Below are 19,256 nucleotides of genomic sequence, written 5' to 3' on the forward strand. Positions count from 1 at the left end.
AAACAGCTTAAGGTTCAGTGATACAAAGTACTGACATCTGATTAATTAAGAATACTTCCCAACATCTGTACTTACTTGTTTATCTTCATACTGGTTAATAAGCAGTTAACACCCCACTATATTCTATATTAGCAGGACCAGTGATTTTAGAGCAAGATGACAAGAGAAAAACATCTGAGTGAATTTTAAGGTGGGTTCATTATTGGGGCATGGATGGCAGAATTTTCAGTCACAAACTCTCCTAAACTGGACAATATTTTAATAAAAAATATTGATATATTTGCAGTTAATACATTGATTATTTCCAATGAATATTTAATGGCTTGGTCATACTGTGGGGCATTTTGCTGGCTTGATGTTGGGTCCATTTGTCCCATTGGAGCAAAGGGTCACCGAAAATCAATTTAAAAGTTGTTTTTATAGATTACCAGATAGGGGATTGGTCTTCTCCATAGTAACAATGACCCTGTCCAGAGGGTGCAAGGGGTCAATCAATGGTTTAACAAGCATAAAAAGATTGGAATCAGATGCTTTGGCATTTGCACTCACCAGATTTTTACCTGGTTAAATACCTATAAAAATTTTTCGAACTGGCTTGTTAAAAAGAAGTCTACAATGCCAAATATATTGTAGCATGTATTATATTTCCACCAGATAGGTACTAGTTCAGAATTTGTTGATAAAAATAGACTTAATAGGTAGAGCATAAAGTAAGCATAGGACGTTTTGCATGAAGTGTATTAGAAATGTAATTTAGGTTGTACATTACTGACCAAGATTTTGGTTCCAGAGTTCATATTATATATTTCACAGTATAGTCTTGTTCCATCTCTGTTTACTTTGTCCACTTACAGGACTTCGAATTGAGCAGTTTTCCATTTAAAATAGTAAGCTGTTACCCAAAAAATTAAAGGTTGAATTTTATTACTTCTAGTACTTGAAAATGCTGCACAATGACAAATACTATTCCCTGTCCATATAAACAATTTCCCCTTATCAATGTTGTTTAATATAAGGGACAGTTTATGAGTATAACAGTAATGAATACATTTGCTCAGATTGCTTGGTGAAAGTCTCTAGGCTACATTTCACTTTGTATTAGATATAATTACAATGTACTGTATAATAATATTGCTTTGAGTCATTGAAACAAGCTAACTGGCTAAGTTGATTTTATAAATTGACATTTTGATATCTGAAATTTGATATCATTTTTTTGCCTTCTTTGAGGAACCCATTGACAGCTATGAATGAGGACAGAGCAAAACATCCACAGACATACACACATTTGTACCAAAATGAAATAAAAAGTCTGTTTTCTTCAGAAAGGAAGAATATTTTTGTCCATTAAGTATTTCTATGTTCTGAGACCCTTCTCCTGGAGTTGGCACGTCCGAGACTTGTGATGCTACTTTTGCGGGACAAAATGGGAGTGGGTGCAGTGGGTGAGGTGTCATCGGTGCATCCATGTTGGCGAAGAATCTCCACACACTCCTGGCTCCCAGCTTGTTGTGCCAGCGTAAAAGGTGTTTGGCCTTGTGGAGTTTTTGCATTCACATCACCACCATACTAAAGAGGAAAGCAGATGGATGAATTTATGTAAAATATGTTCTGTCATATGTGGTCTTTACTCTGCATTAAATATGGCTTAGATACATGCTTTCATTAACTATAAAACTGGACACGACTGGAACTGACCTAAGACATAATATCCCTACTTTCTGTTAAAGCTTACCCAGACTAGGAGCTGAGTCATAACCACATCTCCAATCTGGCAGGCTGCATGTAAGGGGCTTTGAGGCTGCAGAGGTTCATTGAGTTGCTCCTTAGTGCTGTGGGCCAGAAGCAGCAGGAGTCTGGGAAGGTCTTTGCTGGTAATGGCGCTGATCAGTTGAGCTGATGTCACCCCATCTGGCTTCTTATCTTCAGTCGTTAAGGGTGCTACAAATACCTTCTGCTCATATTTTGCCCGAATCCAGGACTCCCTCTGTTCTCTAAGCCAAAGGCAAAGGGAAAGGCAAAATGTTAGTCTAGGAACTACAGCTTTTGCATTAACTCAGACAAATTTGTTTGTTGTGGGTGTGTAGTGGACCTCTACAGCTGTCGCTTGTGCACTGCCTAGACAGTTTGACTAAAAAATAGTAGTTGTCTTGTATGCCTTCCACTAGGGGTGTAATATTACACATGTAAATATTTGATTGTGCACTATATATTCTACTAACTTGTATAGTTTTAACATGTTAAAAAGGTTTACTCACCTTGTTGCCTCAGGTGTTGGCTTTTGACGGCCTTCTGTACATTTTTCCCATATGCTGTTGGCCATCGGGTTGCCGATTGCCATTAGTACCTTGGTAAGCTCACTGGGCCAGTTGTCCAGGTCCAAGGAACGGACACGGGACAAGTGAGTCCCAAGGTTTCTATGAATTCCTGAGCACTCAATACAAATCAGTGCTCCTAAGTTAAGACTTGCCCAGGTGGGATCTGGTGTAAAAAGGAAACCGGGGTTAATTGTGATGTAAACTACAGAGACGCCAGCTTTTGTGCATTTTGCTTATTAAGGATTAAGCAACTTACATGGTGCATCACAGTCTACACACAGGTCATTGCCTTTAGCATTGCGAATGGCTTGTAGTGCCACGGCTTCACTCTGGCTGCATCTTCGAGTCTGATTGGCACACATACACAAACATGGTAAGTATTTTTGTCGCCTGAGGACATCCAGGATTTGGTTTACAGTTAATTGTCAAATTACCTTATTTCTACTTTCACACAGTTGCAAAGAGGCGAGGATTTGACTCTCAATGGCTTGCACCCAAGCGTCCCTGTCTTCCTGATTCTGGGCTTCAAAGTGCCAGCTCTGCCCTGTGCTTGATATGATGATGAAGTCTGCATTCTCCTCCTCTGCAAGAAGCAAATCCACGTTTATTTAATGGGCAGAAAGTCATCAATAAAAAATATGAAGCATGCTATAGAAAAGGAAGGTCGAGATATAAAGAATAGTAGCAACAGTTCCTCCAGTCAAGACAAGACACACAGTGAAGAGTAAAAGCATTACACTCTTAGTCCAACCATACACCATCCACTAGCTTAATATTACCTGTTTTGTTAATGTTTCTCAAGCTACCGAAGCTTTTTAATTTCCACATTTTGCGCTTGGCTTGCAGTTCAAGAAATAAGCCCAGGCCAGCAGAAGACAAAAGGAGAGAAAAAGGAAAAGGAAAAAGAGAAGGAAAGAAGCAAGAGAAAAGTAAATAGATGTTATAACAGTATCATTTAGTCATCATAAACATCACAAAAAAGGAGGCAGAAAGCAGAACAAGCAGGAAAAAATGATCAGACTATAAAGACTATACCCAGAAACACACTGGAAAAGCCCCCGGTCTATTGAAGGGGAAGACTTACTTACCCATCCACTCTCTTACTTACACCTAGGGGACCTTTTTAAGCAGCCGAATAAATAATGGGACATTTTTGGAAGGTGTGAGAAAATCAGAAGTACCCAGAGGACATCAGCATGGACACAGACAGTGTTTCCTCAAAGACCTGTGTCAGGAACCCAATCATGTTCAGCACCCACATTAGCTGCTACAGCACCATGCTGTCCCTTTATTATTAATATAGTATATAATTGACTAAATAGAGTTCTTAAATAATATAAACTTTCTGTGTGCTTCAGGTGTTGCTCACCCTCAGCCTGGTTGGCTGCTGCGTCTCCTTTAACATTCATGCTTTTCTTTCTCTTGGTCTTCTTCCTGTCGGTCATGGGGGATGATGGAGGAGGGCTTGTAGCTCCCTCAATGCTTGATTCTACGTAAGTGAAAGCAGTCAAAAAACATGTGGAAGAATAATGTAAAACAAAAGCCTGTATAGGTTTACAGTGCTAAACTCAGGTTCATTCGGATACTATTTTTGTTCTTTTATTAAATCTTTAACATACCAATACTTATTGCCTTATTAGACACAGATGAAGGACAGCGTTTAATTTTTTGTTCATCTTGCAATGCAGCTCCAGTGCCAGTAACCTCATCCACAGGGAGAAGACATGCTGGAAAAACAGGACACTTGTTAAAGTTGAGGGAAATTTTTTTTTGTTTTTGTTATACCTGATAAAAAAAGCACATCCCCCTGTACTCACTTGAGCTTCCTCCTTCAGTTCCAAGCTTGTCTTTTGTAAGTCCATTGACTCCAGGGCCAGGAGTTGGGGCAGGGGCCGGGGCAGGGACAGGAGCAGTTGGGGGCGCTGCCCTGTGCATATGCTTTCCCGGTACTTTCACAGTCACCCGGCGCAGGTCCATTTCCTTACTGTGACTGTTCTGCTTGTATTCCTGCAACCAGAAGCACTATTGTTTGTTTGTTTATTAGGATTTTAACATCATGTTTTACACTTTGGTTACATTCATGACAGGAAACAGTAGTTACTCATTACACAAGATTCATCAGTTCACAAGGTTATATCAAACACAGTCATGGACAATTTAGTGTCTCCAATTCACCTCACTTGCATGTCTTTGGACTGTGGGAGGAAACCGGAGCACCCGGAGTAAACCCACGCAGAACATGGAAACTACACACAGAAAGGACCCGGACCGCCCCACCTGGGGATCGAACCCAGGACCTTCTTGCTGTGAGACGACAGTGCTACCCTCTTAGCCACCGTGCCACCTGAAGAACTGTTGTGTTACACATTCTGATTCAAATGTATGGTGGTACACATTTACCCAAGTAATCCTGGTGATTTCTCTTTCATATGCTATCAAAACTCAATCTGCATCTTGACTAAACTGTCTGTAGTTAACTCAAAAAAGCAAAACAAGTAAAACAACAAAACCAGTCACAAATATAATCAAAACAACAGGAAACCAGACTCCAGGAATCTGCATTTGCCTCATGCAAACTGAATTCATTTCAGTCACAGCACATTTTGCTTATCAGAAAAAGTAGGTGATGCTTACACTGATGTTTGAATGATACATGAGCATGCCGTTGTTTGTAAGTGTGACGAATTTCTTCTTCCACTCCTTGTTCAGAGAGCGCTCACTGCGTTTCCATAATGTGCCCTAAAACACAAAAACGAACAAAAAACAAAACCATAAATCAGCATTTATTATTTCTATATATTTGCTTTATATTGCTCTAATGTAAGTACAAATATGAAATGATCAAACAGTCTGAATATACTTTAATTATAAGCAAATCTAACCTGATTTACATTTTCAGCATTTAGGGACATACAGTTGTGACAATATACAATCCAAGCAATTGAGGGTTAAGAGCCTTGTTCAAGGGCCCAACAGTGGCAACCTGGCAGTAGTGGGGCTTGAACCGGCAACCTTTTAATTACTAGTCCAGTACCTTAACCACTAAGCTTCACCTGCCCTGATTTAATCATAGTAATACTCTCACCTCAATGGAAACTGAACATCTTTACTACAGGTCAGCACAATGAGAGATTTCACTCACCTACGTTAACTGACTTTATGATCATTAGATTACTCAACTCTGGCAATGAATCTGTGCATGTAAACACACTCTCTACAAACCAGTCTATTTCTATTTCTTCTCCATTTGTCAGAAAAGATTTGCTAACTGAAGACACAGCCCTGCACATACCTGTCTGATAAAAGCTGACTTGTTGCCTCCTGCATCAGCTCTGCTGTCTGGAGTCCTCCTCTCAGTATCACTGCCTCGGCGGTTCTACAATAGAAGGCAAATCAAACAAAGCAACAAAGCAGAGAGACAGAAATGGACAGAGATGAGATATGACATGAGGTGAGAGATGAAATGATGTGGTTCTCCATTAACATGTACTTAGTTTTTAAACTCCTCTCTTCTGTATAGAATTATTTTTCTCCACCAGTCTCTTGGTTGGTTTGCATGTGTTATTTTAAAAAACTAACCGTGAATAAGGAGGTCCGTCGGCGCGGTAAAATTCTCTGAGAGCCTCCCTCTCCTCCTACCCCTCCCCGTAATTCCCTGTGACTTATCACAGGAGTGGAGGGCAAAGAGGAGGAATAATCACTACTCTGACCACCATTACTGGCCTGAAAGAAGGGGAGGACAGTGAGAAAGACAGAACAGATAGAGGGATGTTAAATGGAACACAGAAATGATGGTGTAGACAAACAGACAAAAAATGTTTTTATGAGTTAACTTTTCTATTTAACCAAAGAAACTACAGGTGATGGACAAACATGATGGACAAACATACATACAACAGGTTATGACTTTAATCATATTTCTATGTCTGTGTTTGGATAAAGATAAATGATGTCTTCAACCGATAATGTTTCCTGACAGCAGTATGAAAGTGGATCCACAATTGTAAAAAATAATAATAATTAGACCCCATGATAGCTTTTTATGGTAATTTAACAGCCAAAGAATAGAGCAGTTTTACAGCACACAGTGCACCCTCTTTCCTGATGATCGTCCCATTTTAAGATGATTATGCCACCTTACATACTCTTACAATTATCCATGAGTGGTTATATGACCATCAGTGAGTGTCATGAAAAGCCACATTTAAAGCTGTTTTGGGGTAAATGGCAGGCTTGATGAAATAAATATACTGTTATCTGTGTTTTGTCCACCTTCTGATTTGTCCAGCTACTGTAAACTTGTGTCAGATTTAATAAAACATGTACCATATGTGCACAAATCCTCATTTCTTTAGAGATTTGTTTATATTCTTGCAAAAATGCTTTAATAAATCTGACCCACAGGTTACTGCATATGTTACTTTGTAAGCACAACCCAGACAAAGCTTCGTACCTGTCCTGGGAATGGACCAGACACTGGTGTGGAGGCCCCAGAGTGGCTTGGGGAGTTGGGAAGTGATTTGCAGGATGCCAGTAGGGTGGCTTGCTTCTTTGCTGTGACTATTTTCTGACATACTGTGGGGTGAAGATTTTGTTTAGTGAATTAACAATAGCACTGTGTTATAAAGATAATGTGGCTATATGTGATCTAGGGTTGATCAAATTTCAGCTCAGCCTACACATTAGATTGTGTTTGTTAAATCAATTTAGTTTACTTTAATCCTGTAGGGTATTATATTTATAGAGCTAAAATGCAATTATAACACCAGTATTTTAGGTAACAAATCGAACCTTCAGTAAAGACTCGGTCCACGTTCAGTCCATAGGTGGCACAGGTTTCATAATAAGAACACCGACGGACATCCACACAAAGCTGCTGCACTCTTTTATCCTCGATCACACGGACATTAGTGCTGCTGATTTTATCTGTAAAGAAAATAATACATGACACATTATTTGTTTGATCAATTGGGCCGTCAGCATCATGTATATTCTTTCTCATATTAACTGCACTTAAGCAAAGAATAAACAGTAACATTACACAAGAGTACAAAATACATAATAAAACTAAATCTGAGTAGTTGTATTTAAAGGATAAAGGAAATATTAAAAATACAATTACTTTAGTATTAAAAAGCATTTTATGTACTTTATTTTAAAACACAATGTTTTAATAAATGTAATAATGAACAAGCATTTCCTGGCTGTATGGTGCTGCAGTTGGTAGAATGGGTGTTGTACAGCGACATACGTCTTGAGAAACTAGGTTTGATTCTTTTCTGGTCACTAAAGACTTTTGACGTTTGTCTTTCCTGTATTCCTGAGGGTTCCCTCTAAGAGGTCTTATTTCCTTTACTTCCCAAAAGTATAAAAGTTGATTGGCTTCTTCAAACCGCCCCAGACACGACTGAGTAAGTAATGCTTTGCAATGTACTGGCAACCTGTCCAGGGTGGATTCCTGCCTTGTGCTCAGCACTTTTGGAACCCAATTTTGGCTAAACCAATTTGACCAGAAGAATGAGGATGATGTCTTTTCTAATGAAGCATCTTTTTTAAACAAAGCATTAGCTAATTTCCATTTTAAATTAGTTTTAATCACATGTAGGACTGTGTTTAGTATTAAGCCTTAAATACCTTGTGTTCCCACAACTATTAGTGGGAGGTCTGCCGTGTTCCCGTGAGCACTCAGTTCACTGAAGTTCTTGTACACATCCTGGAAACTGGCTTCGTTTTCCAGGCTAAACACCATGATAACTGCATCCACCCAGTTGCAAAACTATTTGACAATAACAGAACAATATGTGAGTACATGGCCTACACTGCACACAATTTAGATATACAATTTGATATAATGATATTTGTACAGTTTGTGTAAGATATATTCTTTTTATTAAGCTCATAACTGTTGCTTTATTGCGACCTGAGTAACTTAATTGCACATGGGGAGTTGTACACAAAAAGCACTCGCCAACCTGGGCAGTAGGAAGACTGGATTCCTCCCGAATTAGTAACAGGTGACTCTGACCATCCACCAGGACCTCTTTCTTATACCTCCCACCTGAAACGGACAGCAGGAAGTAGATAAAAATACCAGGACAGTGATCAGTAAGATTGCGTAATCAGATTATGTGCAGCTCTGGGGTAATTTTTGATGCAAAGTTATAAACAATTTGCAGCATTTTACCAAGAATAAAAGTTACAATTGTCATTAAAGGTTCATTAAACTTAAATGTGGTTTATATCTTATTTGAAGAATATAATCAAACAGAATTACTAAAACAATGAAGTGTATTGTAAGCTTGAGAAAGCAGCACCTAAAAACCATGAACCCAGACCGACTTAAAGACACGGTTTAAAAAAGCAGGAAGCTTCTCACCTTCATGTGACTCTAGAGGAAGATAACTTCCTGTGATGAACCTGTTTACTAGCGCAGATTTTCCGCTTTTCGTGCTACCCAGCACCCCCTGTGTAAACCCAAAAAAGAACAATAATATCAAGCTTTTAATCAGAAAGAAAAATGCATCTTAACTTTATTACACAAGTGATTTTGTATTTTAAATGTAAAAATTGCCAGAAACATTTAGCATAAAATGAAATACAATGAAATACAATTAAAACCTGGAGAGAGAAAAAACTACCATCAATGTTGGATGATAATTTAGTTGTCATACCAATCTCAGCTCTGGAATCGATCGATTCAGGGTCCATTCCTGACTGTTGGCACAGGAAGCTTTAAAAACAATAAAGACAGTTTTTACACTTAATGTTATGCTGGTGTAAAACCAAGAGTATCCAGTCAGCTGTGCTTGTGCTTGGTTAGAATAAACCTTAAGTCAATATTACTTGTATACACCGATCAGCCATAAGCGTCTTTGAGTATCTTGAAAAGCGCTATATAAATAAAATTTATTATTATTATTATTATAACATTAAAACCACCTCCTTGTTTCTACACACTGTCCATTTTATCAGCTCCACTTACCATATAGAAGCACTTTGTAGTTCTACAATTACTGACTGTTGTCCATCTGTTTCTCTGCATGCTTTGTTAGCCCCCTTTCATGCTGTTCTTCAATGGTCAGGACTCTCCCAGGACCACCACAGAGCAGGTATTATTTGGGTGGTGGATCATTCTCTGCACTGCAGTGACACTGACATGGTGGTGGTGTGTTAGTGTGTGTTGTGCTGGTGTGAGTGGATAAGACACAGAATAGCTGCTGGAGTTTTTAAACACCTTACTGTCACTGCTGGACTGAGAATAGTCCACCAACCAAAAATATCCAGCCAACAGCGCCCCGTGGGCAGCGTCCTGTAACCACTGAAGGTCTAGAAAATGACCAACTCAAACAGCAGCAATAGATGAGCGATCGTCTCTGACTTTATATCTACAAGGTGGACCAACTAGGTAGGAGTGTCTAATAGAGTGGACAGTGAGTGGACACAGTGTTTAAAAACTCCATCAGCGCTGCTATGTCTGATCCACTTATACCAGCACAACACACACTAACACACCACCACCATGTCAGTGTCACTGCAGTGCTGAGAATGATCCACCACCTAAATAATACCTGCTCTGTGGGGGTCCTGATCGTTGAAGAACAGCATGAAAAGGGGCTAACAGAGCATGTAGAGAAACAGATGGACTACAGTCAGTAATTGTAGAACTACAAAGTGCTTCTATATGGTAAGTAGAGCTGATAAAATGGACAGTGAGTGTAGAAACAAAGAGGTGGTTTTAATGTTATGGCTGATCGGTGTAGATTATCATATATAGTAAGGAGAGTTGCAGATGACAGGATGTCCTTGTGAACTGAAACTACTAAGCAGCACTGTTTTTGAAACCCAAAATTTCTGTCCTTTGATTGAAGTAACTGTCAGTTTCAGACATCAGATTCAAGTCAAAAATAGAAAATGAAATGTCACATGGGCTGAAAATTACTGTGTTAAAGACTGTGTTTATTAACCCTTTCACCAAACTTTGTGCCAAAATGTTTAAATGAAGACTAATAAACAATGTCAGAACAAATCACAAAGTTACTTTCTGTTTTAATGAACAGTTCTAAATCTAAGCCTCTTCTCTATCATTAATGATGTCACTTCTAAAAATAACAAAAACTTGCAACTTATCAACACAAAAAATCTGAAATCCTCCATGGCTGACATCAGCTTGTTCAGCCTGATATAATCTCACCATCATTTGCAGAATGTCTTTTCTTTCAGTTGTGTTGTGTGTTCTCGTCTATCTCTGTAAGACTTTGCCACATTTAAAATAGACAAAGGTATGGTGGCTGGTGGCTGTCCTTTTTTGCAGTTGCATATTTTTAAGGACATGAAAAAAGCAAAATGTGGGCTGAGGGTGACTATCTTGTCCAGATAAGAAACAACCCTCAGCCTACAGATGCTGTCTGTGAGAAGTGGCTCAGTCCCAGCTGTTCTGCTGTCAGCAGTGACTGATGAGTATTGTGCTGTCTTTCCTGTGTTCGTCACATCTGTCAGTGCCCAGTTGTTTCTAAGTCTGGTTGTGTGAAGTAGCAGCTTAAGTGCTTTGTCTCATGTTACCATTGTAACCTGCACATCATGCACTAATAGAATATGTTAACACATTGTGACCATACACGGTTAATTCAATTGAGGGTTAAGGGCCTTGCTCAAGAGCCCAACAGTGGCAACATGGCAAATATGGGGCTTAAACCCTGGACCTTCCAATTACTAGTCCAGTACCTTAACCACTGAGCTACCACTGCCCTGCTTATAAGCCAAACATTAAGACAGAAATAAAGAGTCTCCTACCATTTTTTATGAACCACTTCCTTTTTAAACAGCCATCCTTCACATAAAAAGACTTTCCCCTTCTTTAACATCCTCCCACTCAAATGTAGCATGAATCTATAAGGGCATTATGAGACAGGGCCAGACAGTAAGAGCCTTATGTGGATCCCAAACCATTTATATGTAGCAGCGTATTCGGAGCACCCGGATAAAAAAGGGATGCTTTATGTCACGTTCTAAAGCCGGCCTTTTTATTTCCTCTCTTTTTTGGATGCTTTTCAAAAGGCTCCCTTGCTCCACACACACACACACACACACACACACACACACCCCAGCTCTTTCTCATTCATTGGACTGGGGACTCTGTCTCTGGCATCACGCAGCCATACAATAGGCAGCTCCGTCTGCCTGTTGCCATGACAACCCCACCTCCAGCTGTTCTGTCACATACGCACATACGTAAATATTTTCACGCGCACATGCATTGGGTTTGCAGCCGTATGTATCAGCCAGTACACAGTTCATACACGGACATACAGACACATACCAGCACATTACTCAGCAACATCTATTTTTTACAGTGGATAGAGTTTACCAACCTGCGGCCTGCGGGCCATTTGCTACCCTCAACACATGGAGGTGTGGCCAGAATTTCTGCATGCAAAGCCTATTAGTCATATTACTGCATGTGTGCGGCCTTTCGAACACTTAAGTCTTTCAAGGATTAAGATACATTTAAAATATATTTAATCCTCCATGATGCCAACAAATTAGGCAGTGCTCTACGAAACATTATAGAGAAAGATAATTTACATCCTATTATTCTATTAAGCCCCAATAAAGACGTCTTCTAAATACATATTTTATTCTGACCAGCCAGAGAATCCACCATGTATTAACAGTCACTCCTTGGGGTAAAATGAGGATAACAAAGAAGCAATTTATAAATCAGAGAGTAAAAAAGACTGGATTTGTCATGGTTTGGGACTGTATACTGCAGCGTGAAAAGAAAGGAAGCTGCCACAAATTTAACTGGAATAAAACCAGGCTGTGGGTGGAACATCAAAGATGGGATTAGGACACGGGCTATAATTGCACAGCTCCTGGGTAGGCATTATGAATTTTATATTCCATTCCAAGTGTTCTGCATCAGTAAAAGCTCTGTGGGGAGAGAATTGCTTAAACCAACACCAAGGGATTACAGATTCCAAATTCTTATTTTTTCTGGTACATGAAAAATTGTGTTGGAGAGAATATGAAGGAGCCATTTGTTCGAATGCATACCAGAAATATGCAGTATGTTGTTTTTTAGTCACATTGTTTATGATTAATCAATAAAAATCATTGTGGTGCTTTCCTACCTTCATCCTCACTGGACTCCCTCCGTGAGGAGCTAGGAACTTGGACCCCGGTGCCAGCGCTGGCTGTGACTTGGGTGCTCTTGGTAAAAATGCCACTAATAAATTTGAGCATTTTGCGATCACGAGTCGAGGACCCCTGTGATTGACCTGCCCTGAAGTCACTTTTCCCTTTCAGGAGATCCTCAGTCAAGCAGTTCAGGTCACTGTTGTCCAGGGTTCGACTCTTCCCCTTGCGCTGAGGCTTAGGGATCACAGTGACAGGAGCTGGAAGAGATGTTGACCCTGCCTTAAGTCTTTCTGCTCTGGGACTCTGGGTCCGCATTGCTATCGCTCCTTCTGTGGACGATTTAGTTTTAGTAACTCCTTTTAGATCGTCCTGACATGGCTTGGCCTCACACACAGCCCATGATGCCCTGAAGGTGTTAGGAGCTGGGCTAGCAGGGGACTGGATACTACTTCTACTGTCCTTACGGTCCAAGCTCTTAGATGAGGCATGCATGTTGTCTCTGACCTCTCTTAGTTCATGACCGCTGAGGGCACCACTGTGTGCCCTTAAAAGGGACACAGGGCGTTTATTAACATGTCCTGTTTCATTGTTTTTGGCTAGAGGTTGGGTAAGTTCAGCTACTTTCTTAGATGTGGATGTGTGATCTGGTCCCGTTGCTTCTTTTGCTTCGCTGCTTTCTTCAGTAGATGAGGTTATTGATTTTTGTTTGTCACCAGGGTGTGCACCATCTGTAAAAACTGTTTTATGGTCCCCAGGGCTTGGAAGTATCTCCTGATCTGTTTTCAGCTGGACACCTTTCCCAGCCTCTTGCTCAGTCACCTCTTCTGGTTTTTGGTTATGCAGAACCTTGTTGCTTGAGTCTGCATTTGGAGGTTTGTTTCCTCTATCCTGATTTGTGGCCTCTTCCACACTTTGCCTGGCCATTTCTACCCCTTGGTCCTCAGCTGTCTCCACCTTCACCAGCGTTAAGGAGATGAGGTAGGTGGTTCTGGGTTGTGATATGCCAGTTCGCTCCATGAGATGCGAGTTGGATAGACAGACACAAACATAGATTAATCTGATTGATGATCAGATTCTCTGATTAGCCTGCAACCAACAAGCAGAGCAAACGACATTCTGAGAGGAGAGAGTAATGTTTGAGCTGTGGTTTCCTCCCTTGGATTGGACCAAATTGCTTCCTGTGTCTTTTGTGCTCATTAGTTTCAGCATCAGACTCCCACATGTCTCTAAATCTTAGATTTATTATTGATATTGTTAACCCAACACACAGACTAGTACAAAAATATTATTACTACTGTTACTCAAATGTTATTAATGATAAACTTCCAGTTAATCATGTCATTACCACCCAGCATGATGGAGTCCATCTCGTTTTCCTCAAATTAAGGCATGTTGTTGGCTGCCATGCACCACAGTGTGAAGAAGATTTTTGCGCACAGGCAAGAGATGAATGAAACAAGATGAATGAAGCAAGCAAGAAGACTACCTGTCACACAGACCAGTTTAGAGTGCTTAGAGTAAATCCAGAGAGAACAATTTCTCACTCTCCATAGACAGTCTATACATCACGCTTTCTCATCTAAGCTTCCCACCGTTCGTGCAGTATGGATAATGCAGACTCCAGTGTCAGACCTCAGACCTGCGTGTCAAGTATCAGGTGCACAAAATAATCCTGCGTCCCTGTGATGCAAAAACTTCCCATTACGCCAAAGTCTCAGTCGTCTGTCTGAAGCACAGGAATCACTCAATCCACCTGCCAGACGGTATTCATAGTGCCCACATTGCACAGTGAGGAGCTTGAATACCTTGCCTACACCTCAGCCCCATCCTCTCCCTCTGCCTGCTTGCCCTTGTCAACAGCCAGGCAGCTCGCAGCCACTGCTTTCCACAGAAATGTCCCCCTCCCTCCATCCCCTCTCTCTCTCTCTCTCACTGGAAAAAAAGGGAGAGGCGATGATGTGTTGTTGGAAGAGGTGGGCACACCGCTCAAAGCATCAGAAGCCAATAAAATGTTGGTGAAGAAAAGGGGAGGAGTCATAGAAAACCTAATCAGCAAATGAGCAGAATGTAAGTCGGTGCAGCTAATCAAGATTGCCTAATCGGTTGAAACAGGAAGACGTCTATTTGTTTTCATCCACTGCCACATGATACCAGCAACAGCTTTGTGCTTCATTTATCAGTAAGTGAGGTTCAGCTGCGACGTGTCCTCCTCCCCCCTCTTTTATTGTAGATGCTGAGGCAGTCTGTTACCAAGGTACTCTGGTTCTTAATCTCCTCCTCTTCACACCAAGTCTGTCTAGTTTTTTCATTTATTCAGCCTCTATCTGTGTTCTTTTTTCTTCTTCTTTTCTTTCTTCTTTGTTTTATATTTTGCTGTACCTGGAATTCCAGCTTTGTGAATTCCCATTATAAGCTTTTTAAGCTATAACTTGGGGAAGTCAGAAGTGCCCGCTCTATTTTTTTTTCTTTTCTATTTATTTATGCATTTTCTCCCATTTTCTCCTGATTTAGCGTAGTCAATCTGTCTTTTTGCTGCTGTGGATCCCTGACTGCATGCGAGGAGGGTATGTTGCTGCTCACGTCTCCTCCGACATGTGCGCAGTCCTGGCGGACCCCTTCTTTTTGCCCATGCATTCTGCACAGGCGCCTCTCTATCTGCTAATCAGGGTCCTTGCACAGCGCTTGAAGACCCCACCCACATAGTCCGGTCATCCTGCCCGCCCCCCCCCCCCCCCCACCCCCCCCCCCCTTCAGGCACTGCCAATTATGCTCGCTAGATGGCGCCCAGCCGACCGGTGGCAACGTCGAGTTTTGAACCGAGTTTGTCACATGAACAGTTTTGTTTACATCTGACTGTAAATTTTAAGGTGGTTGCACAGAGAATTTTGGAAATGCTACTATAAAGGTAGGTGTAGCAAGCAAAACAAATTACATAGGATGCAAAGAATGCCATTTGGAGAAAGCTGCGATATGAATAAATTGGATATAAATCAAAAGTGGAATGCAAAGATGTGCATGCTTTCATGTAAAAGATTTTATAGTTGTAATTTCAACGGATCATGCAAAGTGTAAAGATTCATATATGGTGTTCTCTATTCAGACACTTGTATTAGCTGAGTGATTTAAATAAAGATATTTAACATTTCACCTTGTTCTTTTTAATCAAAATTAATTATTTTAGTGATGTCTATATTTTTTAACATGTACTGATGTGTGTAATGTATGTAAATGCACCTCTGCTATCTGTAGATCAGTTTTGCTGATGTCAACATTCTCTTCCTAATTTAGAAGCACAACATACTGTAATAATTCACACAGGTCTGCACTAACATAAAACTGTATATGATAAACTGCAGTTTAATCCCTACACTGTAAAAGGGGGTGCAATGTGTTGACAGGCCATTATGCAAATCTTTATTTCAGGTTTGCCTACATATATTGGTGCATGGCTTTCATCGTCAGCATCAGATACCAGCTCTTGCAGCAAATAACCACAGACTCAAACGTTTGACTTGAAGGAGTTTACAGGCTCTGTGGGTGGTACGTGTGTGTGGTTGTGCTCAATTCAGCAGAAAAATTTTACCTAATTTAGATGTCAGCTGGATGACTTGTAATAACTGGGATCTTTTATGACTTGACTTCCCCTCTTTACATCATTGGAGCACGTGCCCTTTAAATACCTGCAGATTACTGAGAAGCTACAGTTTTATTGTCCTTTATACATGTCCGGAGCTCCCAGAGGAAACCCATGCAGACACGGGGAGAACATGCAAACTCCTCTCAGAAAGGACCCGGTCCGCTCCACCTGGGAAACGAACCCAAGACCTTCTTGCTGTAGGGCGACAGTGCTACCCACTGAGCCACCGTACTGCCCCCTTTATACATGTGACTGAGTTTAAGGTGTACTGTTAACCATTTACTTGGAAGATGGAAGATACCATCTACTAGGCATCCATCAAAGACAGACTGCTGTCATTAATCACTATAAAATAGTACATGAATGGACTGTGTTAATCAGTTAATGGCCAGGTGTATAATTTACTCTCTGTCATTAGTTGAAATGTTAGCCACTCTTAATGGAATGTACTCTGACATACCTGTACATTAGTCGGTTAGATTGGTTTAATATGCTAGCCCACCGCTGCAGAGACCCAGTTCTCTACAGACAAAATTGGTCTGCCGTCTGTGCCGACATGAGTGGAGGAGGAATACAGGGAGTCTAACGCATTCCTCCGTGCTCGTAGTGTTCATGGGAGGAAATCAATTCTACTGGAAAAAAGCATGTAAAGCAGAAGTGTGGCTGTTTGCATGCAGCAGGGGTTGTGCGTGCAATGTGTAATTGGATATATTTAAATTGGGAGAAAAAAAGATACAATGCAAAAAAGGATGTGGCTGCATTTATTCATGTCGATGAAGGTCATGAAGGAGAAATACATTAGCTCTCGTTCAAAACTGCCAAATCCAAACAGCATTAATCTGAGACTGAATATAAATAGGGGATAAGGTATCATTTTCACATAACAGTAAATGGTTTCAGAAAAGATAACAGATAGAGCTATTTCATTCAAATTGAAAACAAGTAAAAAAGTAATTGTTTTATTTATTATTTATTCAGCCAATACATTTAAATGATATGACAATTAAGGTAAAAAGGTGATGTTTGTGGAACAACAACCTCACTCATCTTGGACTTTACCATCAACTAGTTATCATCAGGTTTCTCCAGTACCACTCTAGACTCTACAGTCTACGGGAAATTCAAGAGACATGAGAAAACATGTTGTTGATATTAGTCTAAAGGGCTACTAAAACAATTTCTAAATGGTCCTAGACTCCACCAAACCACAGAAAGGGTCATTATATCCAAATGAAAAAAATCTCCAGGGAGATTGGGACTGTAAACTTCAATGTTTAACTAAGGTCAATATTCATGACCTTACAATACAAACAGACTAGGCAAAAATAGGATTTCTGGTATATAGCAAAATGAAATTCACTGCTAAATAACATCAATAATAACATTTGTTTGACCACTTTATGTAAAATGTGAACATGGCTGTTAAAAAGCACTAACTTATAGTCAAGCATGGCGGTGGAGGTGTGATGGAAAAGGCGTGCTTTACTGTACAGAACCTGGACAACTTGCTATTATTGAGAGGAAATAGAAAATAAGAAATATTGCTATTGGTTGGGAAAATTTTATGCAACAAGTATTGGTGTCAGTGAAGGTGCTCTTAACACACTGAATTATAAATGAATAAAAAAGTACTTGTTTTTCTCAGTGTGTTGTACAGTGTACAGTGTGTCTTACCCTGCCTTGTTTTGGCTTATTTTCAGATAAAGCTGTCCTGTACTGTATTTATACTAGGGCTGTCAAACGATTAAAATTTTTAATCGCGATTAATCTCAGAATTTCATATAGTTAATCGCGATTAATCGCATTAAAAAAAAATCTGTGTAAATGTTATAGAAAACAAGGATTTTTAAGTGAAATGTTACAATTAAAATGGTGAACACATTTTATGCTAAATGTACTGATGTTAAAAACTGCTGGGACAAGAGAAAACTGTAAGGGAGTTTTATTCACTCACATACTAGGCAGTAAATGTCAGATTGTAGGTTAGAATTTCTCCATCAGCAAACATTGTAGATCAGCGGTGCTTTAGGTGGGATAAGGCGTAGTTATTGTATCAGACTTTTCTGTGGTTGTATCGTGACGATGGTTTGATGGACGTTTCTACACGAAGTGAGTGTGTTTTGACCCTTTGGGGCTTCCATAGTTCATGAACTAACGTGCTCGACTCAGCTTTCCGGTATTCGGTACAGAAGAAGAAGTTAATTAAGTGTAATAAAGTGTTCTGCTCCCGACAACTTGTGAATATAGCGTGTATTTATTTCTTTATTATGCAAGTGCATCACTACCACGATCGGTTACATTATGTTAACAAACCGCAAATGAAAAACGGTGGCAAGTCCGACATTAAAACGTTTGTTCTACCAGTCAAGTGTCAACATGAACTAGAATTTGCGTTAATGGCACTAATTTTTTTAATCGCGTTAAATTGAGGTCGCGTTAATGCGTTATTATCGCGTTAACTTCGACAGCCCTAATTTATACCATTTGGTCGTTTGGCTAGTCAACATAATGTACTTCCTCATCTACTTCTACTTCCTCTCCTGTGTCTCCTGTGTGTAATTACAGTTACTATAGCAGTCAGAATCATTATACATAGCATAGATGTAACACCAAATCTGTTGACTGGAGCAGCCAATGTTAGCAGATGTAAATATCAAGCAGTTTTACTGCTGGGTTTTCTGAAGAGCTCAGTGGTATTTACATGGAATGCCATCATTATGCCCTGCTACAGTCAGCTGTAAGCACTGTTATTAGGTAGAGTAAATGTTTAGCAGCAACAGCAGCTTATCGAGGAAGTGGTAGGCCACATACGTTTACAGAATTGGACTGCTAAGTAATAAAGCTTGTCTGTCCTTGATTGCAACACAAGGTCCAAACTGGCTGTGAAAGCTGTGTGATCACAAACATGTTTTACTGAGAGCTTGTTGGATTGGGTTTCCATTGTGAAACAGCTACACACATGTGTAAGATCACCATGCAGAACGTTAAGTATCAGCTGAAGTAAAGAACACTAACATTAGAGTCATGCTATTATCTTGCAGTCTAGTGAATAAATCTGGTTTTGGCAAATGCCAGCATTTTTGCTTGTGCTCAGTTGCACAGAAATGAATTTCAAGCTGCTTTTGGATTCAGAAGAAGGTTCAGACAACTGTACGAGTTCCATA

General features: G+C 40.1%; 1 protein-coding gene across 3 annotated transcripts; it reads right to left on the bottom strand.

Moving 5' to 3' along the window:
* Window positions 1–757: 757 nt before the first annotated feature.
* On the bottom strand, window positions 758–13,502 carry agap2 (ArfGAP with GTPase domain, ankyrin repeat and PH domain 2). 3 transcript variants are annotated; one of them, XM_063014988.1, is made up of 19 exons: window positions 12,449–13,502; window positions 8,990–9,048; window positions 8,695–8,782; window positions 8,291–8,376; window positions 7,953–8,094; window positions 7,110–7,244; window positions 6,772–6,893; window positions 5,898–6,041; window positions 5,611–5,694; window positions 4,953–5,057; window positions 4,136–4,325; window positions 3,938–4,045; window positions 3,688–3,807; window positions 3,098–3,157; window positions 2,753–2,901; window positions 2,575–2,665; window positions 2,259–2,481; window positions 1,736–1,994; window positions 758–1,569 (listed from the first exon to the last, which is right to left on the bottom strand). In XM_063014988.1, the coding sequence occupies exons 1-19, from the start codon at window positions 13,470–13,472 to the stop codon at window positions 1,348–1,350; spliced, it is 3,411 nt and encodes a 1,136-aa protein (XP_062871058.1). In that variant the 5' UTR covers window positions 13,473–13,502; the 3' UTR covers window positions 758–1,347. The 3 variants fall into 3 exon arrangements, with proteins under 3 accessions (XP_062871058.1, XP_062871056.1, XP_062871057.1); XM_063014986.1 differs by lacking the exon at window positions 5,898–6,041 and having other exon boundaries at window positions 12,449–12,619; XM_063014987.1 differs by lacking the exons at window positions 3,098–3,157; window positions 5,898–6,041 and having other exon boundaries at window positions 12,449–12,619.
* Between the last annotated feature and the right edge of the window lie 5,754 nt (window positions 13,503–19,256).

The sequence above is a fragment of the Trichomycterus rosablanca genome, chromosome 19 (genome assembly GCF_030014385.1).
Source record: "Trichomycterus rosablanca isolate fTriRos1 chromosome 19, fTriRos1.hap1, whole genome shotgun sequence".
Taxonomy (NCBI): domain Eukaryota; kingdom Metazoa; phylum Chordata; class Actinopteri; order Siluriformes; family Trichomycteridae; genus Trichomycterus; species Trichomycterus rosablanca.

Coding starts and splice junctions, on each gene's coding strand:
- agap2 (XM_063014988.1), bottom strand. CDS start 13,472: ATGGAGCGAACTGGCATATCACAACCCAGAACCACCTACCTCATCTCC. Junction 5,695..5,897: donor GACGGACCTCCTTATTCACG/GTTAGTTTTTTA, acceptor CTTCTATTGTAG/AACCGCCGAGGCAGTGATAC. Junction 3,808..3,937: donor TAATAAGGCAATAAGTATTG/GTATGTTAAAGA, acceptor TCACTTACGTAG/AATCAAGCATTGAGGGAGCT.